This window comes from Acipenser ruthenus, chromosome 6 (genome assembly GCF_902713425.1).
Source record: "Acipenser ruthenus chromosome 6, fAciRut3.2 maternal haplotype, whole genome shotgun sequence".
Classification (NCBI taxonomy): domain Eukaryota; kingdom Metazoa; phylum Chordata; class Actinopteri; order Acipenseriformes; family Acipenseridae; genus Acipenser; species Acipenser ruthenus.
In genome coordinates this window covers 76,341,292-76,367,841 of record NC_081194.1, presented here as the reverse complement: position 1 = coordinate 76,367,841, position 26,550 = coordinate 76,341,292, and the positions used below count along the sequence as shown (strand labels likewise).

The 26,550-nt window shown below is 37.9% G+C and overlaps 1 protein-coding gene across 2 annotated transcripts in view; it reads left to right on the top strand.

Annotated features, from left to right (window-relative positions):
* LOC117410734 (probable methyltransferase-like protein 24) overlaps positions 1 to 26,083 on the top strand; it is a 37,496-nt gene extending 11,413 nt beyond the window's left edge. The window contains exons 2-5 of one of the 2 annotated variants that reach the window (XM_034921560.2): positions 9,600 to 9,698; positions 12,453 to 12,592; positions 16,497 to 16,725; positions 23,415 to 26,083. In XM_034921560.2, coding sequence (XP_034777451.2) covers positions 9,600 to 9,698; positions 12,453 to 12,592; positions 16,497 to 16,725; positions 23,415 to 23,735 — 789 coding nt within the window. In that variant the 3' untranslated portion in view covers positions 23,736 to 26,083. Of the gene's footprint in view, positions 1 to 9,599; positions 9,699 to 12,449; positions 12,593 to 16,496; positions 16,726 to 23,414 lie in introns of both variants that reach the window. The other variant, XM_034921559.2, reaches the window with a different exon arrangement.
* Positions 26,084 to 26,550: the final 467 nt, after the last annotated feature.

The following is a 26,550-nucleotide window of genomic DNA, read 5'->3' as shown; positions in this document are numbered from 1 at the left end:
AGTTCACTCCGTGTCTGCAAATAACGTCACCCAAAGGTAGCATATATAATGAAAACAACAAGGGACCTAGAATGGAGCCCTGTGGAACACCGCAGACAACTTCCGATAATGCAGATTTTACCTCTTCAATAGACAATAGACAAACTGAAATCTATCAGAAAGATCAGATTTGAACCAGGATAGGACAAGACCAGACAGTCCCACTGTGCTTTCAGGATGATTCAGTAGGATGAAATGGTCTGCAGTATCAAAGGCAGCACTTAGATCAAGAAGAATTAATACTGGAAAGCCTTTACTTAAACTACTTCCCTAATGCAGTGTGGCAAGCCAGAGTAATACGTAGCAGAGAGATTGTTATGTGAAGTTTAAGAGTAAGTATCGCTCTGAACAAGCTCCCAGCTTCCTTTCTGTTACACTGTCCAGGTAGAATGAGACATTGGCTGTTTCAGTCCTATTGTAATAATAAGAACCATGTGTGCAAACAAGGGATATGGACTTTCGGAGGCTGCTAAAAACGAGCTGTTACCCAAACAGCTTCTCTCTGCACCACCATGGCACCTTCAGCAAAGTTCAGTTTCACTGGAGCAAAAGGACTGCCAACCCCTTTACATGAACAACAGCAGCTTTCTGTGACCTTCCTAAACATGCAGCAGGTCCGGAAAGGAGAAGCAGAAGCTCTGAAAAAGAATTCTTTCATTCAATCCAAGAAAAGGACTGCTCTGTCAGTGTGCTTTCATTGTGGCAGTCCTTTCCCAAAGTGTAAATAATATTGTCATACAGTATTTAGCTGGGATAAGAATTACATTTTATCAGTGTTTATTTTAGCACATGTTTTGTTCATCAAATTGATTTCTATATTATATATATATATATATATATATATATATATATATATATATATATATATATATATATATATATATCCATAGCTGTATAGTAATACAAGGGAGTACTGTCAATTACACATATTCAACCAATTCCCAAACCCGAAACAAAACCCCATTGATAGCAATTGATATATATATATACAGTATATATATATATATATATATATATATATATATATATATATATATATATATATATACATGAACCAGGCTATCAAAGGGGTTCTGTTTCGTGTTTGGCAATCGGTTGAATATTTGTAATTGACAGTACTCCCTTGTATTACTATACAGCTGTGGCCAAAAGTTTTGCATCACCTAGAAGTTTAGGTTTGAGACAGAATTTAAAAAAAAAAAACTATATGAACATAATATACATCTTTTATTTAACAAAGAAGCTACAAAATGATATTGCAAAAGTCTACCGGAAGCCATAATAGTAGTACAGTATTTCATGTCAGATTCTGAAATGTCACATTTTTCAAAACTACAAAGCAATATGTAATTCAATATTTATGAAGCAAAATGTGTTAATTCTATAGGGTGATGCAAAACTTTTGGCCATAGCTGTGGTATTCCAGCAGGTTTGGGGTGTGTGGCGTGGTAGAGTCCCAGATGGTAATCCTCACTAACTAATCCTCACTATCACCAACATCAATTCTAATCATCCTCTATCACCAACATAAATTCTAATCCTCACCTCTGTCACCATCAATTCTAAATTAAAGCCCCTCCCTGCCACAGGGTGCATTACATTTAGCACTATAAAGTCAGTGTGGATGTTTTGAAGATGTTGGTTACAATATCAGAGCTGGAGCCAGAGGAGGGTGTTTTACAAAGTTTGAAACTTTTTTTCATAAGTTGTGTTTGATTTTTCTTCTTTTTAATTATTTTTCCATCGATCTAAAATGATAACATTTATTAGATGAAAGCAAAGTTGGCATGTTAGAAACTGTGATTTGCAGTGCAAGGCACTACAGTATGCAGAGCTTTCTATAAGTAGTTTTGTTGAACAATAAGAAAATGTGCTGTGACTTTATTTTAGTGGGTGATGCCAGTGGGTGATGCCTGTATCTGTATTACTGTGGGGCGTCCCTAATGTAATTAGCAGGGCACAGCATCCTGCCCTTTGTTGAATGCGAATGACTCTGCTCTGAATGCTCCCTGCCCTTCTCTAAATGGCACTCATGTATTTCCACCCCAGTACAAACCCATTACAGAACTGAGGAAAAAAGCACATGTTTACAGCCCATTAAGCAAAGCATGTCAGACATAAAAGCAGCGGGGTGTGCTATCTGGAGTCATAATCAGAGGGGCCAGTGCCATGAAGCCTGTGGATACAGAGACACAGTTATGTCTGGCTTCTGCTCCTAGACCAAGTGTCTGCCTATTAACAAGCTGCATATTTAGAGCTGAGCTTCCCGCACACTTCTTAAACAACTTTGCCTTGGTTCCTTGGTATTACTAATAGTAGGTTACCTGACTAGGTGGTGGATATAGAGCCCATACAGCAATGGGACTTGGCTAGGCTTTACAGCCAGGGGGCTTTACAGTACAGGAGGAGTTTATTTTACAGTACATTAAGGGCTTATTTTACAGTACAGTAGGGGGGGTATTTTACAGTACAGTAGGGGGTTATTTGCTGCCAAAATGGATTAAGTTAGCAGCAGAGCAGCAAACCCCTTGAATGATTTGCATATTCTTTTGATGGCTGACTTGCAGCATCTAGGTCAGCCGGCTCTGCAGATTGAGCAATGATCCTCTTCTCAGTGGTCTGCTTTTACTACCTGTTTTAAAAATCTCACAAGGGAGGATTTGGAATGTTCACTTGATACAGGAGCAAATATTTACTTTAGGTGAGGGTCCCTGCATGGTGTACAAGGTGTGTCATATACTGCAATAAGGGGAGCCCAGGTTTGAGTCCTTGCTGTGTGAAGTAGCAGATCTTTGCCGGTGAGCCACAGGGAGTGTTAAATGGCAATTGGCTTGGTTGAGGGATCACAGGACATCCACTACTGTTGTGGGGATTGCTGTGGGGGAAACAGGACATCATAGGATGTTCTAAATTTAGGAGAAAGACACGCTAAAGTAACTGGCCACACTACATTTTTTAAAATTATTTTATTTGGATTTAGATTTGTTCAACATATCATCAATGACCATTCAAAATAAAAAATGATGTAAGCATATTGGTGTTTTTTTTTTGAGAGAGAGAAAATAGGGCTTATTATAACATAAGAACATAAGAAAGTTTACAAACGAGAGGAGGCCATTCGGCCCATCTTGCTCGTTTGGTCGTTAGTAGCTTATTGTTCCCAGAATCTCATCAAGCAGCTTCTTGAAGGATCCCAGGGTGTCAGCTTCAACAATATTACTGGGGAGTTGGTTCCAGACTCCAACAATTCTCTGTATAAAAAAGTGCCTCCTATTTTCTGCTCTGAATGCCCTTTTATCTAATCTCCATTTGTGACCCCTGGTCCTTGTTTCTTTTTTCAGGTCGAAAAAGTCCCTTGGGTCGACATTGTCGATGCCTTTTAGAATTCTGAATGCTTGAATCAGATTGCTGCGTAGTCTTCTTTGTTCAAGACTGAATAGATTCAATTATTTTATGACATGCCTTTTAAACCCAGAATAATTCTGGTCGCTCTTCTTTGCACTCTTTCTAGATCAACAATATCCGTTTTGTAGCGAGGTGACCAGAACTGAACACAATATTCTAGATGAGGTCTTACTAATGCATTGTAAAGTTTTAACATTACTTCCCTTTATTTGAATTCAACACTTTTCACTATGTATCCAAGCATCTTGTTGGCCTTTTTTATAGCTTCCCCACATTGTCTAGATGAAGACATTTCTGAGTCAACATAAACTCCTAGATCTTTTTTATAGATTCCTTCTTCAATATCAATAACTCCCATATGGCATTTATAATGTACATTTTTATTGTCTGCATGCAGTACCTTACACTTTTCGCTATTAAATGTCATGTGCCCAGTTCTGAATGCTGTCTAGATCATTTTGAATGACCTTTGCTGCTGCAATGGTGTTTGCCACTCCTATTTTTGTGTAGTCTGCAAATTTAACGTTTGCTTACTACACCAGAATCTAAGTCATTAATGTAGATTAGAAAGAGCAGAGGACCTAATACTGATCCCTGTGTTGCTCCCACTGGTTACCTCGCTCCATTTTGAGGTTTCTCCTCTAATCAGTACTTTCTGTTTTCTACATGTTAACCACTCCCTAATCCATGTGCATGTATTTACTTGAATCCCTACTGCATTCAGTTTGAGAATTAATCGTTTATGCTTGACTTATGCTTGTCAAAATCTTTCTGGAAATCTAAATAAACCATGTTGTATGCTTTGCAATTATCCATTGTCGATGTTGCAGCCTCAAAAGAAAAATCAAGCAGGTTAGTTAGACACGATCTCCCTTTCCTAAAACCATGCTGACTGTCTCCCAGGATATTGTTACCATATAGGTAATTTTCCATGTTGGCTCTTATTATAGTTTCCATAAGTTTACATATAATAGAAGTCAGGCTTATTGGTCTGTAGTTACCTGGTTTGGTTTTGTCTCCCTTTTTGTGGATCAGTATTACGTTTGCAAATCTCCAGTCTGTCGGTACAACCCCTGTCTCAAGAGACTGTTGCATGATCTTGGTTAGCGTTTTGTAAATAACTTCTTTCATTTCTTTGAGTACTATTGGGAAGATCACATCTGGCCCAGGGGATTTGTTTATTTTGAGAGCTCCTAGTCCCTTTAACACTTCTGCCTCTGTTATGCTAAAGTTATTTAAAACTGGATAGGAACAGGTCGACATGTGGGGCATGTTGTCTGTATCCTCCTTTGAAAAAACTTGTGAAAAGTAATAATTTAATATATTTGCTATTTTTTTTTCTTCATCTATGATTTTGCCATTTGTATCTCTGAGACATTTTACTTCCTCCTTGAATGTTCTTTTGCTGTTGTAATATTGGAAAAACTTTTTGGAATTGGTTTTAACCCCCTTGGCAGTGTTAATTTCTATCTCTCTCTTGGCCTTTCTAACTTCCTTTTTGACTTGCTTTTGCAGTTCCAAGTACTCTTTCTGTATACTTTGTTCTTGTTCCCTTTTAAACGTTCTTTGAAGTGCCTTTTTTCTCTGGATATTTTTTTTTGGATCTATTAATCCATTTTGATCATTTTGTTTTAGAATTTGATTTGTCTACTTTTGGAATGTAAATGTTTTGCACCTCTAGTACTACATTTTTTAAAAATAGCCATGCTTTTTCTGTGGATGTGTTCTCTATTTTGCTCCAGTCTACTTCTGTTAGTCTCTGCTGCATTCCTTCATAGTTGACCTTTTTAAAATTGTAATCCTTAGGTAATCCTTAGCTTTAGTTGTTAATTTTGTGGTTTTAAAAAGCACTTCAAATGAGACCATGTTGTGATCTGAGTTTGCCAGTGGTTCTCTGACCTCTGTTTTAGTTATTCTGTCTTTAATTATTTGAAAAGACTAAATCAAGGCATGCCTCCCCTCTAGTCAGTGCCTTGACAAATTGCGTTAGGAAGCAGTCATTTATCATTTCTACCATTTCAATTTCGGGTGTCTACTGCACAATGCAAGCGACACAAACTACGTATCTTCCTTCTGTAAATAGCCCTTTTTAATTCCTTCGCCTTCGTGTGTGCATTGCACTTAAGCAAAAAACAAATAAACCAAAAACGTCCACAAATAACATTTACAAAAAAAATTCTCCAAAGCGGTTAACTTTCTTGTTTACTATTTTGTCAGCCCAGACAAAAAGTATTCCTGTTGACAAGTTAAGTCAGTGCTACAGATGCGACTTAGCACAGCCACTTTGCTTCAACCTGCTGCTTACTTTTTCCCATTTGGAATTTTAGACCCGAATAGCCACATTTTCTTTATTTTGACTAAGTACTAATAAAATAAATTGTTGGATGGGACAAAAAACATGAAAACAAACGTTCTGCATATATTGCCTTTATTAAAGTATGCCAGATGCCCTTGGGTAAACGCGTTTTGGGACTGTTTCTAATCGATTTGCACATCTGTATAACTTGGCAAAGCTTTGCCTTAACTTCCAATCAATTCAGTGGATGTAGAACGTGCAGTCTCAATGTATGGGCAAGTCAACTGCAGGGGGATGCTGCATGCTTGCCTTTAAGAAATGACAGCAATCTGTTTTAGTAAGGAAGCAAGTACCACTATTTTTAGGCTTTATAGTGTTCTGAAATACTGTCTACTTAGATTTATTTAATGTTTAAACAGGTCCGCGAAATGTCTGCGAAATTCTAATTTTATTCCGCAACCTACCCCTGAAAAATAAGTAAATTTACTGCGATTTAAGTAGATAGACCCCTAAATATATAGCCCATTTAATTTGTGTCGATTATTCTGACCCATATTGATTCTGCGTTGTTTTTTTCTTCCAGATTTAGCACCTGGGCTTTAAGACTATTTTTGATTTATAGCGCTACCCCTCTGCCTCTTCTGTCCTGCCTGTCTTTCCTATACAGTGTATACCCACTAATATTATATTCATCTCCATCACGCTTGGATAACCAAGTTTCTGTAACACCTATCACATCGTAGTTACTTGTTAGTGCAGCAGCTTCAAGTTCTAACATTTGGTTTATGAAACTTCTAGCTTTAGATAAATACATTTAATGGCTGTCTTAACTGAGTTGTTGCCCCTGTTTTGATGTAGTCTCCCTTCTGTTTTTTTGTTGATTTCTCCACCCTTCCTTTCTAGTTTAAATGCTTCTGCACCTCCTCGAGGATCCTTTCTCCTAGTAGATTGGTTCCCTTTTTATTTAAGTGCAGTCCATCCCGCCTATATAGATAGTCCTTGTTGTAAGAAGCAATAGGAAAGGCAGGTTTGTGTACTGAGCCAAAAGCCTATCGATCAGCAGAGCCAGAAGACAGATGGAAACGTTTACATAGCAAAATATGAATCCATTTTTGGTGCTCAGGTTTGACTCTGTGACATGCTATATACATGTGTTTTGATTTACACGTTAGTGGTTTGTAATGTACAATTTTGCTACAGGCAGCGTTTTTTATTTGAATGTAAAAATAAAATATATTGACAAATTTACATGGCCCTTGTGTATTTCCACCCCATTACAAACCAATTGGCTTGGCCAATGAAACACTGAAATGCCCCTTGAGAATTACTATGTGTATATATATATATATATAACCTGTACTTATACGAAGGTAGCAGCACTAACAACTTGCTTGAGGCCTTCAGATGTATTGCTGTTGGAACACCTTTTCTCCATGCCTTATGTTGCAATGTAATGAAACTCTTATTAAGTTGTTAGCCGTGAGGAAAGTTACTGTACCTGTGCAAACAGAACATAGAAGGGAGAATTTGCCCTAACTACCAGTCCTCACACAGTCAGGGCAGGACCTCCTATAAGCAGCTTTTAAGAATGAAACACACATTCTAACAAGCCTGTTCCCACCACAGCTCTGTAGCCTTGCCACGTAAATCATACCAGCCCCCTTTGGCAATTGTTATGCAAATGTAAGCACATAGTGGCGCCATTCAGTCCATTATTGTCATTGTGTTCCCTGTAACATTTACATTTGGTTTGTTAGCAGTATCTTTCTCATTATACTTTCTTCAAAAATGCAGTACAGTTGGAAACAATTGTAATACACTTTTGTGCATAAAAATTGCTTCCTGAATGATACAATGGAGGCCTCTTTTTAAAATAGAGGACTGGCCATATTTTCTATCTGATTGGTTTGGGTCCAGGGATTTGAAATTCTAGTATTTTGGTGTACGGCCCTGTGGCATCTCATACTAACAAGGAACCCAATTATTAGTATACTGGAAGATTCTAGATGTTGAGCACTCCAAATCCCTGAGTAACAGTGAGCAGCAAACCATCTGCAAATAATAACAGACTGTAGAATGAAATCCTACATTTTTAGAATTGGAATTAGACATACAGAATAACCTCTCTATCCACAAAACGATATGTGGCATTGGGCATTGACAATAAAAACAAGTATTTCAACTGATTTTCTTTCATCGGTGTTGGTAAAATACGTCACAGGAAATACTGCCTTTGAAATGCAGGTTCAGCACACGGTGTAAGTCGCGTCTCCAATTAGAGTATGTTTTTGTTGCATTTAGAATGTGTGAGCACTTCACACTGCATTGCCAGCTGAGTTCATCCACACCATTCTGTCCTTGTATAATCATCAGTGTCTTTTCAATTTCATAATTTGAAATGTGTTTACTGTTGCCTCCTATCCCTAAGCATGTTTGAAAACATAGAACCCCCAAAGAACACTATTATTAAAGGGGCTGCATTTCAAACCTTTTTCTTTCAGTGTCAGATTAAAGGACATGCATGTACTTAACATTGTAACAGCTGTGTAATTATTCTGCTTACAGTGTAATGTCAGTCAAATGGTCTTTGTGAACAGCATTTTGTTATCTGATGTATTAACGCATGCATTCCTCCAGTAGTTACAATGTACAGTAATAGCTGTTACCTAATTATTACCAGGTTATTACTGTGCATGGTTATATATGCCCCATAATCTGAAGTGCAAACTATGTGCTCCTTTCCATCAATTTTGAGTAATTGCTTTAAAAATGCACTGTTAACTACAGTTGCATGTTGTGTATTCAATGCCAGCTTTACTTTGTGTTGTAGAATGATTGCTTCCCTACTTACATATTGAAAGTGAATCCTGCAATACTGCCAGGTGGGCAGGTTGTTCCCCTCCCACTCTTCTCAGGGGGCAGCAAAGTGAACTACAGGTCTGTGCCTTTCCCAGTCAACACATATCCTATTGACCAACGTTTAACCTGGGGCACCCTCTGGATATAGAATAGCACAACAGCCATTAAACTGCAGCCATCTCCACAGAAGGGAACTAGAGGAAGTGCTGTTCAAAGTTAACTGCAGGAGAATAAACACCTGCAGATCTCCCGGTGGAGAAACATATGCAGTATTTGTGAGTTAATTTGTGAGTTAACCTGGGATTCTCAGGCTAGTTGTTTGACTTTACACTGTCATATCTCATACATACTTAAAAAGGCTGTTACTGACAATATAATACTGCTATCCTTTGAAATCGGTTGCACTGGTTTTGTGGTCTGCTGTTGTTTCAAACCATTTCTTAATAAGACAGAAAAACAGGGCCCTATTCACAAATATATAATTATTAAAAATAATATTTGTATAATTAAAATAAACTGATGTTAAAGGAGCCTAGTTTTCTTTCTTGGCAAGAATAAGCCCAGATGGACAGTGATGTGAACCTGATAGCTGCAGTATAAAATATGCTGTGCTGAATAAGCCCAGAATCAAGTGCGTCAAATTTCTTTCCACATCCTAGAAAGCTTGAGGCTCTTGTTGCTTATGTAATCTTATGAAATATACCAGGATAGCTTGTTCGATTATATTTCTTTAGGGGTAATACTTACTGTAGCAGGCTTATTTTTAAAGAGAATCTCCGGGGTGTATCTGATCAAACAATACTGCACTTGTGTTATTTCCCTGTTCCACGAGAAATAAACTGGATATTACAGTATCCAGTGTTGTATTAACTGATTGATTGATTGGTTGAATCGAATGCTTAGTGGGCAAGGAATGTATAATTCAATGTGATTATTCTCCTGTGTTACAGTCCCTGCAATGCACATTGTAATTGAATGTGTTTATTCTCCTGTGTTACAGTCCCAGCGATGGCACATTGACTTGCAGCCTTGGGCCAATCCGAATCATTCCTTGGAGGATGAAGCAAAGCGATTCCTGGATTATATCACTAGTCCTCAGGTGGGTTTCGTTTATTTATTTTTTAAATATATTTATCTGTAATGGTCAAAACAAGAAGAAACTGGTTAAAAAAAAAGAAAGGTTAATGTTCCTATTCATTGGGACCCTGTTTGTACAAATTTATACAGCTAGATCAGGCCAAATGCAAAGATCAAGCAGTAAACCAGTATCTGAATTGGGAATTGAATTACAAACATACAGGGTCCCCTTTGCAACACATTTCTAATAATTTGAAGGTTACAAGTGCCTGCCCATGACTAGGCATTGCTGATTCATGCTGCGTTGCTTACTGCCATTCCTTACATTACGCGCTCGGTTAACAACTCACTGAAGGCTAGAACCGAACTGAAAATAGGTCCTTGTGTCTTCGATGTCGCCATTTCTCTTATTCTGTAAAGATTTTGTGTGAAAATGTTTGTTTGCTGCACCAAGGTAGGCCTGTCTTACAGCTCAGCAATAACATTGCAAAACACTTGCATTCACAGCTGTCTACTGACATGACCCAATACTGGAAATACACAAGTAGGACCTCATTTTAAAGTTCCGATTCTCCTCTTTCCAATGGTGTCTCTCACAGTGCCTGAGTAAAAATATTTAAAGGGTCAGGATGCAGGTAAGGTATTTACATTAGGCAGACCCTATAGAGTTAAACTGATATTATAACGCATAAGGGATGGAGTGTGGAGACCAAAACTGAAGCCAGTATTTCAAGAATTGTCTCACAAGGGCATGATACAACCTCACCATTACCTTCCCTGATTTATGTGCACTACATATTTTACGATATGACCAAGCATTCTGTCATTTTTAATTGCCTTGCCTGAACACCAAGGTGCTTTTTTTTATAGGAGACCTGTTCTGGTTCCATACCATCCATTTGATATTTGTATCCTACATTTTTCAACTCTTATATCGCATGGTCTGCCTGTTTCACAGCAGATTTGTATTCTCACTTGAAAGCTGTTGGGTGATGTATGATATCAGTTTCTATTTGTGCAATCATCACTGTTGCTGGGCACGCCTGGATTTATGTGCAGAAGTGTTTAGCTGCAGGCTGAATCCCATTGAGTTTAATAGCTTACGGAAAGTTAGGTTTATTGTTGTGTTTTACTGACAAAAATTGAAAGCTTTCCAACGATAGAAGTTTTACAGTACTCATCTGGAATGTGGGTTTTAGAACAGCATTGTGCTTGTAGCCAGTGTTTAGTTATTTAAACTACATCTTCTTGTATGTGAACCCTGATTAGCCCTAAACATTGCAAGAACATGATGTCTTGAAAAAGCCTGCAGAAATGTTCCTTGTCTAAAATGTGTCAAATACATGACATTAAACACTTTTTTACATTGTTATAAAGCGGATGTCGACCTACACCTTTGAACATTTTGTCTATTCAAATCTGTCCCAGACTAAAATAACTAAAAATCTTTCTGGTGTGTATATTTACCTGGAGTTGAGGAGTTCTCTTGCTGATTGAATAAACTTGCCAGCCCCAGTTTATGCGTCAGCTGGTAATTCTGTTCAAGGAGAGCCAGTATTAAAGCTTGGAGAACTTACTCTTTGAGTAAAATGCAGGATTTGGACATTTATTATCAGAATTTCGTACAAGTGAGTGTAATGGCTTGGCATTAAACTGAATAGAGAGGCAAGGGCTGGATGTAAACCACTACCTCACAGTTTTACACAGTATTATTATCTCGTCAGCTGCTAGGAGGAGATCCAAAATGTGAACAGAACCCTTTAATGTCTGAGGAATGTCCTCAGAATGCTAGCAAGATCATATTTTGAGAGGAATCAGAAACAGTTTCAATTCTGTGGCCTCAATAAGTTATACTGGCTCGCTCATTGTCACTCAGCCCATTTTCACTGATAACATTCACTCAGAAGGTGAGTGTAATTCATTGATTGGCGTTGATGTTAAAATGTTTTTTATTATTATCCTTTTATTATATTTATGCATCATGTTAATATGATCATACGTATCATACTGATGCAAAAATGATCCAAAACACTTCTTACCACTACATTTAACCAGCGAAACATAATTTAAGACAAAGAAAGACTTTTACAGTTTCAAAAATAATTCATTAAAACAAAGCTTGACAAACTAACCCTGTAAATAGATTTAAAATGTACGGTCCTGTTTCTTCTTCTTTCAAATCAATGACGTAACCATAATGAATTGGCTTTGAAATCCAGATGTTTTACGGTATTCCATAGTGATCCGTGATAAGCCCTATTATATAAACTACATATATACCTCCATTAAAAGTGATGCCTTCAATTGGTTTACACATCTGTTTTTGTAAATATATCTGGATAAATTACACAACAGTTTAAAGAACCCTCCTTGTAAGTAAAAGTGAAGGAGTATACAGTGAAGGAAGAAGTCCTCAAGGACCTGTTGAAATATAAAACATTTGTTGTAGGTCAAAATAATATGGGTTGTTTGAAGATGTTTTCCTTATTATTGTTTTTATATTCCTTGGTAATATGATATCTAAGTCACTAAAACAACATTTATAAACAAAGCTTTCTGTACATGTCTAGATTGTTGATGCTTAGAGTTTGTAAGCAATTTGTAAGACACCATTAAATATCTTTAAGGACTTTTTAAAATGCACTCTGTGTTCCTCATTCAGTCTGAGACTTTCTGAAAACATGGACAGGGTTCTGTGGACACTGGCTAGAAATATATGTATGAGGATGAAGCCATTTGAATAGGTGAACTCATCACAGCTTCTGTCTTTCAGCAGATTTCCTGTGGAAATGCACTGGAGAACGGAGTGATTAATAACCCCTGGATCACAGGGTCGCCCTGGCTGGCCTGCCTGGATGGGAGATACAGCCTGGCTCAGCAAATTAAGAAGAAACAATGCCGAGTGTATTCCCTGGGGTAAGAGCGGATTGCAAGGCCTCAGGTTTATTTTTCTCTTAACAAATCCTCAGCCTAAAATGTACCCAAAATGTGATTAGGTTTTAATATTACCAGTTTATCAAATGCAGGTGGAAAGCCATGACTGACTTATACATTGCCACTATTAAGAGTGGAAAAGCAGCCTATCTTGTTACAGCTGCCTGTTGGTAATGAGCCAGAATATGTAGCCCATATTAGACCCGATGAGAGATAACACAGGTGTGTTGGGGCAGGATAGATACTCCTTACTGAGTTCTCGCTGTTCTCTAGGAAAAGTGGAAAATGCTTCTTTATTCACCTTCTTAATATAATGATGCTTCATAGTTTGTCTGTGTAAGGTCATGTAAAGAATTCCTTGCCTCTTCATGGAGATCTCTTCATATATACTTAACTCTTACATTTACAGCGATAGGCCCCCAGGCTGCATTGGGCAATGAAACTCAGCACAGAAGCACCTAGTGATTAGTTTAGGGCCAGTTTGAAAAGTGCTCTAACATTACTGATACACTCCCCAGTGGTGGAAAGTTAAGCTGTGAAATGAGTAGATTATTTAATCAACATGGTTTAAATGCAAATTATTGAAACATGAAATTGTTATTTTTGTATCAACTAACTGTAAATCTCATAACAAGATATAATCACATTGGCTAGGTTTCTAAGAGGGATATTTTACTTTCCACTGTCCTTTCTTCACACAGCTGGGATATGCATGTTTGTTTCCAAACTGCCACTTTGATACCATTGCTATGGAAGACAAGTGCAATTGAAATATTCATGTAAAGGAGTGGATTCATTACATATCACACATTTACCAATTTGCAAAAACAAAGCATATGTGCATTTTATGTATGCATGAGGTATTGAAGGCATACCAAGCAGTTTCCTAAATTTGCAAAACACATGAAGTACTCTAGTTAGTTTTAATCAATTTACCCTCTTATGTACACCATTACACAGGGCTCTTTCAGCTTGGCTTGTTAACGTTAGCAGATGTTTTCCTTGTGTCTACTCACAGCAAGGTTCAAGAACATAACAGATAGCTGGACTTTGTTATATTTCAAGTGTCTATTCACCTCTTGAGATGTATGCTATGTATATTAGTTCATGCAATAAGTATGGTGCTAAACCAGGTAGTAGAACTCTTTATACACAGTAACATCCTGCTGCAGTTTCTACAAGAATAAATCAACACTCCACATTAAAGATAGAATAGAACGATCTAGTTCTGCCAGTACAGGTTTTTTTACAATAACATTGATTATAATGCCAGCAGGCCAGTTTGCAATATGACAAAAACCAAAAAACCCCACAAAAAACACCATCATCAAATAACAAGAAAGCTGGCAGGTCGATGCACCAAATTATTAGCAACAAGATTCCAGTTACTGAATGAACTGATAAAAAACACTGAACTGTTTACAAGAAACACATTATTTTACCATTGCTGTAGGGGTGCTTTATTGACTAATCTAATAACATTACAGCGTACAGTAAATACATACAGTAAAATGAGGTGAGCAAACTTTATACATTTTAGTACAGTGGTATTAAAATGCACCCCTGTTTAGGTCATTCAATTGGACCTTGTTGTGCGCATATGAATACAAGTTATTGGTTTGAGCATTTATTCAAAATTGCCATCTTGAATAGTTACATGATGGATGTGTCAAATGTTCAAAACGGTAACTGTATGTCTTATGTTGACTGTGACTGTGAGTGCCTGATACTTTCTCTGGTGTTTTGCTGATAAGGCAATCTGACCATCCCAAAGAAATTCAACTTCCATTCAGGACTTCAATTTGTTCACTCATGAATACCCCACTAGGAAAACCTCCCCGTGGTTTTCCTAATTAGTTTAATATCTCTGAAATATTTACAGAGACTAAAACGAATATGCCCCGGGTTCCGTTTCTAACAGCCCTCTGGGAAAATAACTTGAAAGCCATGATCTGTACTTTAAAGCATTGCTTTGACAGCATGAGGGTATCTGGTTTTTATATTCCAAAACATCTACAAAATAAAAGGAGTCTCAGGAGACTACTCAATACGAAATAGTGCTGTGGGAAAAAAAACTACTATACCTCTTCTGCAGGAAAAAATGATATCCTCATAAAACCTTAACAGGAGATGAACTATAAAATAATGCTGAGACATCTTTCTACATCACTGCAAGCTATAGTGCGGTATCTCCAAGCAGTTTAAAGTGTTGGTCTTAATTTAAGCGGTACATATTTTGTGTATATGCAACATGGAGTGGGATAGGGATACCTAACATTAATATCACATTATTCACAGAATGTGTACAATGCAATTACCAAGTGCAGTTTTATATGGCAGATTGTGAGATGTTTTATTCAGTTGCTGGTTATAATTGAGAGGGTGTTTTCATCTCAAGCAGATGATGGCTCACCCAAACTCTGTCAGCCATGAATCATTATTGGACCATAGAAAACTGTCTTTGAACTTAAAAATACACTGAATCGTGCACATTAGGAATACATCTTAAACTGAGGGAACACAAAGCCACTTTTTTAGGAACAGTTGCTTGAAACCTGGTTCCAGGAGACTGGGAGACCCAGTTTGAGGCAACTTTACTGTATCAGACCCCAAGTCTCCCCTGGTGTGCCGTGCAGTGGCCTGAAACCAAGTTCCACACCACAATGTGGCTTCGTGTTCCCTCAGCTTTAAAGAAACCTATTCCAGAGATCAATGGTTTGTCTGTCTCTCTTCACTGCAGTGCAACATTCAGCCATTTTGTTTCACCTATCAAAAGGTTGCACCCCCAGATTGTCTGGTACATATTTCTCAAACTCTCCACACTGCAGCTTCATTCTCCCTGGGCTTGTAGGAAGAGATTTTGCAAATACAAACACTGATTCAGTTTATATTGTGTGCATAGGATAAGAAAACTTCATTTAAACTGCACAGGTGGGGCCAGTGCTTTCTGCTGAAGCAGCCATTGTGATTGAATTGGCACCTGTTCAACATCTAGCAGTAGTGGCTACCCAGGCAGTGTTATTTGAGAATCAGATGATGGTAAAGGAAATGAACAGTTTCCTCGGTCTCTCTCCTCAATATACAATAAGTGGTGTATTCTGCAGAAAGAGCACTCATAGGATCCATTTACCCTCCAGGTGTAGATTGTCACAGAGTAGTCCAGCAGGAAAGTCATATTTCAAGCCTCAGTGTTGTTATGCAAAAAAATACTAGTACATGTCAAAAAAACACTGGACTGCTATTGCACTTGAGCTTGTGGGTGCGGCCGAAAAAATGTGTTACTCACAGCCAGCAGTTTGGCTCAGAGGGCAGTGGCCATTTTTATTAGGCAGCAGCCAATAGGCACCAGTCTGATCAGGGCTGAGCCTAAGACTAAGCTTGCGATAAGAGCAGAAATAGTTTAGTAACAAATATTAGATCTGATGCTAAATCCCTGCCCAAAATATGAGGTGACCAGCAGTCCTGCTGACCATCCCCCAAACAATCCCAGGTTGAATAAGGCACATTTTACTGTATTTCTCCATTCCCATTAGAGAATAGGGTAATTTACACATTTGGATTAGTTCGGCCCATATTCTAAAGGGGCACCATCTACTGACACTTGTTGGCAGACCCCCGGACCATAACAGTGTAACAGTACAGCAGATTTTTTTATATAGGACTTTTAATTAGGTTTTATACTGGCTTTAACTGAGCATTATTAAATAAGGGCTATGTTATAAATTATTATTATTATTATTATTATTATTATTATTATTATTATTATTAATAATAATAATAATAATAATAATAATAATAATAATAATAATAATAATGAATAGAATAAGATAGCCCTTGTTTAGTACTGTAAATGCGACCATCTTTTGTTTTTGTATGTGTGTTGCAGGCTGGGGAGCGAGGACAAGCAGTTGGAAGTGAACTTGGCCAAGGCAGGCTGTGAGGTCCACTGCTTCAACCCCAGTATCAAAGTGCCACATGTTCAGGAGGCCCAGCGGCTCTGGCATCACCGACTGTCTATCGACTGGAGGGACCCCAACCCTGCCATCTCGCCAAACAAACAGCACAGCAACACCAAAAAGCTGGGCGCCATCTTGAATGACTTTGGCCACAGAAAGGTAAGAGCGTAGAATTTGATCAGAAAGTCTTAAGTCTTTCTTACTTGAAAGTCTTTGAATTACCCAAATGTAAACTCATTTTTTACAGACCTACTTAGCGATGCTGCAAGTAAAATAAAATAGAATACCCCAATGGATGGCCTGTGTTTACCTTCCCACTGTTCTTCAGTCAGAAAGGGCAATGACCTCAACCAATGGCAAAGGCCTTTTCTGCCGTTGAACCAATCGGAAGATGGCTCAGAAGCAGCAAAGTTAAGAAGCTTGACTCCATATAGAGTACAAAACCACAAGGCAACAAATCAGATTGATTTTCTCGCCAAATGCACTCTGGAAAAAGTGTTCAGCAATCAAGATGTTTACAGGAAAATCCTGAAACCAGAGGTTTCTGTTAGCATAGCTGGGCTCCATACGGAGGCAAACTACAAAGAGACTTGATTTTCTTGTGCTGTTGTGAGGAGTCTTTTTAATGCCACAATTTAGCAGACGCCTTTATCCAAGGCAACTTACAGAGACTAGGGTGTGTGAACTATACATCAGCTGCAGAGTCACTCACAACTACGTCTCACCCGAAAGACCGAGCACAAGGAGGTTAAGTGACTTGCTCAGGGTCAAACAATGAGTCAGTGGCTGAGGTGGGATTTGAACCAGGGACCTTCTGGTTATAAGCCCTTTTCTTTAACCACTGGACCACACAGGTTGTATCTAATGTAACATTTTTTAAACTACAGTGTACATAAATATAAGATATACAGCTATAGTGCTAAGCAGCACATGGCTCCAGCTGATTTGGATAAAAGGGATTTCACAGTAAAAGCCATGGCCTGCCCATCTTTGAGACAAAGCATTTTTATAGTTTGCATTGATTTAAAGACTTTCCCTTAATGCAATCTACTTACAAAGTCTGTAAAAAAAAATCGTCAAATACATTTGAAATGATGGTTCAAAAACGGATTTGGTATTGTATATGATTATAATAGGGGGTGGAAAAGACCATCTCCCTATGCAGGCACAGGGCTGTCACTCTTCCACCGGCATGCAGACGCTAATGTTTTGCAGGGAAAAAGCAAGGACGAAAATATCTGAACATCTGTTAGCAGATTGTCACAGCAAATACATCTAACAGCAGGCAAACTAGATTTGAAATGTGTTCGGATAGCAAATGCATGCTTTTCAGACAGTTTCCTTCAGCTGGATAGCAAGTAACAAGATGTCACAAGTGATAAAGAATTGAAAGGCTGCAGTCACACCGCAAACAAAAACTGCCATTTGCTTGGCTGCTAAAACGCTCATTTTTTTAAAGGGACTTGCAGACAGATAGAATGCCAGACTGAAGTTTACTCTGACAATGTCTTGCAAGTGTTTCTGCAATTGTGTTTTTTCCATGCAAGGAGCTGTGAATGTATGCCAAAGTACCGCATAGCTTTCTGACATGACAGCTGTGTAGTTTTGTTTAAAACGCGTTCACAGCTACTTTACCATGTAAGAATGGCATACTTCAGTGAGTGCAGACAACATTTAGTTCATCCACTTGAAGAAAATTCATTATATCATCTATTTTTCAATGCATAGCAAAACAGCTGAATGTTTGTAAAGAAAATTTCAGTGGTACCTACTACTGCTATTAGGTGGCATTACAGCAGTGCATAAACACCACCTGTAGTGCAGTGAGAAGTGTGGCGGGGTTCAATGCGAGGGTCAGCGTGCAGCAACTTATTATATATGCCATACAACTGCCATACAAATAAATACAAATAAATACAAATATAAAATGGCTTGGATAAATTAAAATAAATGTTCTTTAAAAACTCAAAATCTCGATCTCTTTGGCCACTGTGATTGTTCCAGCACATATTATTATTATTGAAAAATGAATTCTTTGAAAGCAATGCTTATTATTAAACAGAAAAAATATTGGTGAGAATTAGATTTACTTACATAAGGGTGAGGCACCTACCTAATTATGTAGTTTTAAGTGCTAATATTCATATACATGTCCTCAGGGTAGACTTCGACCTTCAGTTGTGCCTGAGGTATTAATCACAGTCATTTGTCATTTGTCCATCCCCACTAACAGGATAAGTGACACGATGTCCAGACTACACTGGTAATGTACAGTAGCCTAGTTGTGCTACCCTGTTAATAGCAATCTTTTTTTTCCATTTAAATTACCCAGGAGGGTAACCCAGCTAAAGTCTCTAGGTTTGCATCATTGATAGAGCAAGAGAGACTTGTTCCTGCCCTTTGAGTCTCCTGTGAGTCCCTGCAGCTAGCATTACAAAGACATAGGGACAACACTGTCTGTTAATTTCATCAAAAGCAGAGCTGTGATTGCCAGGACAACAGGAAATGCCAGTTTAAACTGTTTGTTGGTAAGGGGGGGGGGGTTATTTAAAGACTTCCTCCACGGCAATAATATGCTCATTTGGTTCATTCACGGTTGACAGTGCATTGTGCATGCACTGCACAAGTGAAGGTACTGTACTTCTCAGTGTTGCCCACGTGGAATGAATCTGTAGCTGTTAGCATAGTAGAGCCCTTTAAGAGCTGGTATGTAGGAATCTCATTGGCACATCTCTACACAAATAGTGGGTAAATTATAAAACTTTGTTCAGTATAAAACATACTGAGTATGTGATTTCTATCTTGCACTTTCTGAAAACCTACAAATAAAAGGGGACTGTTATATTTCAAGTGGCATAATTCATTAAACCGTTAAATTAAAACAAGAGACCTGGTATATAAACAGACTACATAATGGAGATACATGATCCATCAGACTTTCCTCTATACCACACACATATACTGTGTGTGTTTATACAAGGGAGTTTGTTATTGAGTTCATAGAAGGATGTAATGCAGGTTTCATGCAAATTCTAAGCATGGGGCTTTTTTTCAGGGAGATTAATGTGTTATGGGGTTAAGAAGCAGTGCACTTTTCCACTTCAGGGACTGTGACAGAATGAAAATCAAACAACAGCATTTCTGGTCAAAGTTAGTTGCAGCTAAAGGGGCCTGTTGTGCTTAAATATTCAACTTTTAAATAATAATAATAATAATAATAATAATAATAATAATAATAATAATAATAATATGCTCTGCGAGAAGATGCTGTTATACCATAAGGTCAGGCTCAGCTGTACATATACTTATAACACAGGACAGAAAAAATATTGTGTGTGAAAACATGGATTGCGATTTTTTGTTAAAATATATCGGTGGTGGCTGGTGACCTCTTTGAGAGGTGAAGGTACACGCTGTGCTGAACACAGCTGTAGAAATAAATGGGATTATGATAAGCTGTCAATTATTTTGTTTATCAACAATTTTGTCAGATTTCTTTTTAATCAAAAATAGAATCCTTGATATCAAAAATAGAATTCTTCATATCCAAAATGAATACTAATTAGATGATGGCATCAGCTCTTTACTTTTGTACTTTGTACCACAAAAACATCTTTTGCAAAATGTGTGAAAAAGCTACAGGAAATGCACTTCTATCAGACGAGCCTGAGAATTCTGCAGGATAATGGAGAATGCAGCTATCTGACTGGGCTATTTTAAATTGAACAAGAACAGAAAATAATATGTCTTTGAAAACACCTGCGTATTAATGTCATTCAGAAGCTGTTGTTCTTAGACATTTCTGTTCTGGCTCTTTCTATAGAGGAAAAAACATGCCTTAATACCCAAACACTATGTTGTGAGGAGGTAGCTCCCTGTCAGCCATGAAGTACTAAAGGTCTGCCTGGCGCTTTCAAATTACCCTCAATGAAGCATATACAAGCCAAGAAGTACAGTATGCATTTTGTATTTCAAATTATTTCGAATGGTTGTTTTCTAGAATTCACATTTTTCATATAAAAAATGTGTCTGCAAATCCCAAAATAAAACAACATTTTATTGGGAGTAGGATACTCAACTCTGTACTGGTTGCACAGAATTATAACCCTCTGTCCTTAATATCACAAAACTGCACCCCAGGATCACCATGATTGAATGACAGTCTGTGGGATGTGGCTTCTTGCTCATCTAGTCTGCAGACAGAATACGATCCTAGGGCCTGCAGTCTCACTGATTTATAAGCTTGTCTTAACGGATTCTGCACGGTGCTCAGCCTTTGCAGGCAACCACTGGGTTTCCTACAGGTAGATGATATATGCCATGAAAATCCTTCAAAATCCTTCTCCCTTTTTCCTTTTGTTTAAATTTAGTGCCTGCCTGTGGAACTGATAATGGGGGGCAACACTAATGAAAGAGCATAGCAAAAAAAAAAAGACAAGGAATAAAGAAGGGTTTCCTGTAATAAGCATCACACACACACCCATCTCCATGGAGTAGGATTGTTGTTGTTCTTAGGTTGGAATGCTGCCATCTTGAATGCTGTCTTCCCTGGTGACAAACAATGTGTGTTTTTGTGTTTTTTTACTTAAGATCAAATCTTACAATCAATGTCTCTGTTTTATTCTAGTAGTTTACTCTGTTCTTTAAAACAGTCAAGGTATCTTCAAGTAAAGAGGGACATGGCGCTACTCTTATCCAAATTGAGCCCCTGACATCTTTTCCCACATTAGCTGTTACTCCCTGGCAGTCATGTATCTAAATTCTAAAAAGAAACATAGTAAAGTCTATACAATTCATCTTATCACTGTCTTCAGCTGCTGATAAAAACGTCCTGTGTCTAAGATTTTACTAAGTGTCTTGTTGGTACTTCTCTTTATCTCATCATTAATCTGATCCGTAGTTAGCTACTCTTCACATTCCGCTATACCACCCAACTTACAAAAACTAACTAAAGAAAAGGTGGTTTCTAAGTGTCTTCCAAGCAAAACACATTACCTGATTCCCATTGTCTTTGTCTTTAATTCAGTTAAACATGCAATGACTTCCAAGAGCAAATATACCTTGTACAGTGATTATTTTAGTACTTTAAAACATCACCTGGATATACAAATGTGAATATACTGGGTACTTTACCTTGCCTATTTAACTGAAGTCTATTGCATGACTTGATTACTGAGAAACAGATCTCTTCTTATATTGCTGGAGTCTGTTCTGGCAAGACTAAAGACATTGGAACACAGCGCAATCCATCTGCCAATGGTTTTACGCAGATTCATTTCTTCAGGGTTATTAAAGACAGTTGGAATGGTGTAAGTCCACTGCTAGGAAGTTAACGCAACATTAAGATTTCAAACTAGTGGTATTCGATCCAGCCCTCTGGGTTACCATCCAGGTGAGCTGGTGATAAAGCTTCGCTCCCAGCCCCTGATTAGTGTCTGTCTTTTTAGTTTTTGGCAGGCAAGCAGCTGTGTATGAAAAGTAAGAGACGTGTACCTGATTGTTCAGCGTACTAAAGGATATTTTTCATATGATGCCAAATGTATTTCTTACATTACAGGGTAAATATAAACTCAAGGGCAAACCTTTGACAAGAGGTCTTTTTCAATGACTTCAATTGAAACTTTTACTATTTTCCTTTTAGTTTTACTACATATACTACCACTGAGTGTTTTTTATAGGGTGAATAAAAAGTCACTGTCTCTAACCAAATTCAAGATTTCATTGTTGCCATTTTTGTATTTAAAATTTGGTTGAACCACCTGCTGTATGAGTCAACTTCCCACCTTCCAGAATTTGGCTAAATAAGATCTTCTTTCAACAAACAGGCATATGCGTTCCTTTAGTATTTTAGGAAGTTGCGTAGAATTTGTTTTTCTAGTTAAGAGGCCAAGACTTCCAAAAGCACCCATACCACTGATTGGAACTATGAAATGTGTTCTTTTGGGTATGTCTGCTGACCACCTTGTGTCTCAGCTTGTAAAGAAAGTGGATGCCACAGGAAATACTTCATTCCATTTTGTTTATGACATGTACATCCGGCAGCTGCACTACTTAACTCCATCTGTTAAAGCTGTTTGCAAAAAAACAAACAAATAAAAAACAAAACAAACTGGGGCATTGGAGTGCGGGCACATCTGCTTGGGATTGTGTAAAGAACAACAAGCGACCCTTCTATGTAACAAAGCCAAGCCTCATCACGGAGCTGGCCACAACAAAAGTATAATCATCTCCATATATAACAAGGGTAATACACACACACACACACACACACACACTTGTCCCGCTGACCTGAAAGGAAGTACAGACTGCACAGAAGGCAGTATTCAATGTACAAGTGTTTATCCAATTAAACATCCAAAAACTGCAGCCAAAAAATGGGGTTATGTAAAGAACAAAGCATTCCTCCATATCATTAAAGCATTTTGAAATGCTAATGACAGGGTAGGTCTTTTCTTTTCTTTCTTCATGTTTTTAATGATTAGACATGTTCTAATTGAAGAATTGATTAATAAAGGCACACAGATTATAAATACATTTGTGGACCTTTACTTAACCTTTTCCTGGCATTAATAATACTGGAGCTTTAATCGAAGAGTCCAACAACCAATGAGTCACAATTATACTCATTCCTTCAGTCCATTCTTCTACAGTCTAGAAGAGTTTCGTGAATATCAAACTTCCACCAAAAAATATCAGCGTTTAATTTCCAAGATTCTTATTGACCTAGTAAGAGCCCTGACATGCTTGTTCATGAAGAATGCAATGAAGTGTAAATTGGGTTGTTATGGTACATACAGACATATAAAACACTTCAATGACACATTTGCTTGCTTTCTTTCCATTGGCAGATCGACGTTCTCAAGGCCGACATGGAGAGTGCCGAGTGGAAGATCCTAGAGAACCTGGTTCTGGAGAACGTCATCGATAAGATCGGGCAGCTGCTGTTTGAGGTGCATCTGCACTGGCCCGGGTTCGAGGTGAGCGGGGACGACAGCACGGTCGTGCGGTACTGGTACAGCCTCCTGAAGGAGCTGGAGCACAGCCACTTCCGCCTCTTCCACAGCCACAGGGATGACAGCAAACCCCAAGTGTTCCTGCAGAAGAACCTCCTCAATGCCAGCAGCAGCTACACCCTGAGCTGGGTGAACACCAAGTGGAGGCACCAGTAAGCGTGCAGTCAGATTGTCCAGGGCAGACAAAGGGGTGGTTGAACCTGGCCTCCAATTAGGCAGGAAAGCGAGGTAATTTCACTTGTTCATGGTGTAACTCATTCTTGCAGCAGGACTGTGTTGAGGGCAGAGCTTTCTTTTAGGAAGAACTTGCATCTATCAATTAATAGTGGAAAGGTACAAATGGAGAAGATTACCAAAAAAAATAACACTTGGCACCCTAATGCAAAATTCAAGCATGGAAAAAGCCTTGAATTCACATCTTAATAAGAAGCAGACTGCATGCTTGATCAAGCTCCCCATTTTGGTGTTTTTCTGCAACAGCCTTCCTTTGAAGTTACCTTAAATTGTTTTCAGTGAAGCCAGCAGGCAGCAAAGGTTGCAGATGTCTATTCAGCTTGGCATCGGAATTCATGTGACTGGTAAAGCCGCGCTTCGCATCCAGCTCAGCATGTGCGTGCGCAAGCAGCACGGTCCCTTGATGGAGTCATTCTTAAAAACTAAACCTGCTTGCAATAACGTGTCCATAGAGCAAGCCCAGAAAGCATGGCACAGTACCTCCACTTTTGAGGGAGGGGTGATTATGAAACGCCAGTGTTTTGTAGTTTGTTTATTTGTTTGTTTTTTAATGCCAACAGAATGCAGATGAATGGAGCCCTTAAATGGACACCTTAAGGTTAGTTTTATCACACAATGTTTTCACAGCCTACATAGGCTCACCATTCAAGTGCCATAAAAGGGGTTGACAATATGTTACAAGCAAATAAACCTCTTTACTGTTTTACTGATTGTACACTAAAAGCCCATTCACTACCAGGTCAACTTTAAATCAGACTTCTCTCCATTGACTGAGCTTCACAGGTAACTGTTCCAGTGAAATCTTATTACGTAGCATGGACATTACATGCAAAAACGTATTATTTCCAATAAAATATTAAGAACAGTCATTCAATGGAATAAGTCTGAATGTTTTGTCTAATAGGTTGACAGTAAAAGAAAAAGAAAAAAAATCATGTACCATTTACTGCGTGGCTGTGACAGCATCTGGATAGTATCAAAGTAAGCCTCCTGGAGTTTCCACAACACACTGCCAAAGAATGAGTGAATGTTTCACTCATCACACTGCCAAAGAATGAGTGAATGTTTCACTCCTCAGGCCTAGACAATACATTCTCTTCCCTTTGGAGGACAAAATGTAAAGTGGTCCTTTGTGATTATTAAATTGTTTTTCACTGGTCACTATTTGGGGATTTTTGAAACAAAAAAAAAGCTTTCTTTTAACACCGAGGTTTTTTTTTTTCAGTCCTCATGGCAACCTCAAATTTAATTTAAAAAGCTTTTGATGTAGAAAGGTGAAGCCATCATGCAGGCTGAGCATTACAAAACATTCCACCACATTCAGGCCCCCTTGCATTACACTGAAACTGAACTGTTTCAGCACTGCAGACCTGTCTATTAAAACACATCGACTCTCAACAGGACAGGCAACTAAAATCAGTTTTTGGTACAATAATTACTATTTGTTTTTAATGAGTTGTTAAATTAGCATTAGTTTTAGTTTCTCTTTTGGTAAAAAAAAAAAAACCCAACAACAATTAACACTCAAGTAACAAGACCAAACCTGTCTAACCAATCAATATATATATATATATATATATATATATATATATATATATATATATATTACTTGCCAACACCAATCAGTACATGTTTTTGAATCCGTTTCTAAGGTTACCAGTGTGTGTCACAGGTGGGTTACCTGCAAGGCAGCGCATGAACATGAAGGAGACTGTTTTGAGTTTGATTTGGCTTTTGTATAACTCTCTTTTTTTTTCCTCTGTGAAGTGCCCTGGGATACTTGTTATGAAGGGCGCTGTATAAATGAAATGTTGTTGTTGTAACATTTTAAAAAAGTTTAAAGTGAGAATTTATCGGAAATTAACTTTCAGATATAAAAAGTTAAAGAACAATTCAATTCATAATGAAACTCAAACGTTCTATATGATTATCATTTATAGAAGGTTCTATGACGTTTGCCAGGAGAGTGCATATTGATTAACCTTATCCCAAGTTTCCATCTGCATCATGACTCCAGTCTGTAAAAGTCATCATACTGCACGAACTGAACTGATTAACTGAACATTATACAACTGTCAAAGATCACATTTTTGTATAAGTTCATATTCATAAATATCTTAATCTAATATTTCCCTGATAATATTAATTGATAGACCTCCATTCTGTAAACACCCTCCTGTATCATCCTTCAGACGGGACACTCATTAGCAGGGATCCTAGTTTTCCGCAATAAAAATGAAATTCTCCGAAAATTAAAAAAATGAAGCATTTATTGTTGTTCTTGTTACACTTGTTGTGTCTCCTTATGTTGTATTTTAGTTTATAACTTTAATTATTCTTGAACTGTAACCTTGTATTATAGTGTAACACGTGTAAGTCGTTTTGGATAAGTGTGTCTGCTAAATAAATAAATAAAATAAAAATGGTTACTTTCAAATTCTAAGCAAGTTACAAGCTTACCAGCACCATTAACTATTACAAATTGTTCCGTTATAAAATCCGAGTCAGTCTTCGTCATCCGGATGACTATTGATAAAATAGAGCTGCAGCATTCCAGCTACAATTGGTCTGACTTTGGAATGGCACCACCTCCCTAAAGTGCTTGCTGAAAAAATCTCGCCGGTTGATCCACTTTGTACAGAAGAATGTCGGCTTTTACACATTTTGACAAAAATCTGAGTTTCAAGCTGTTCTTTGGCAGTTGTAAGACACTGAAATGATCCAAACACAGTGGTCT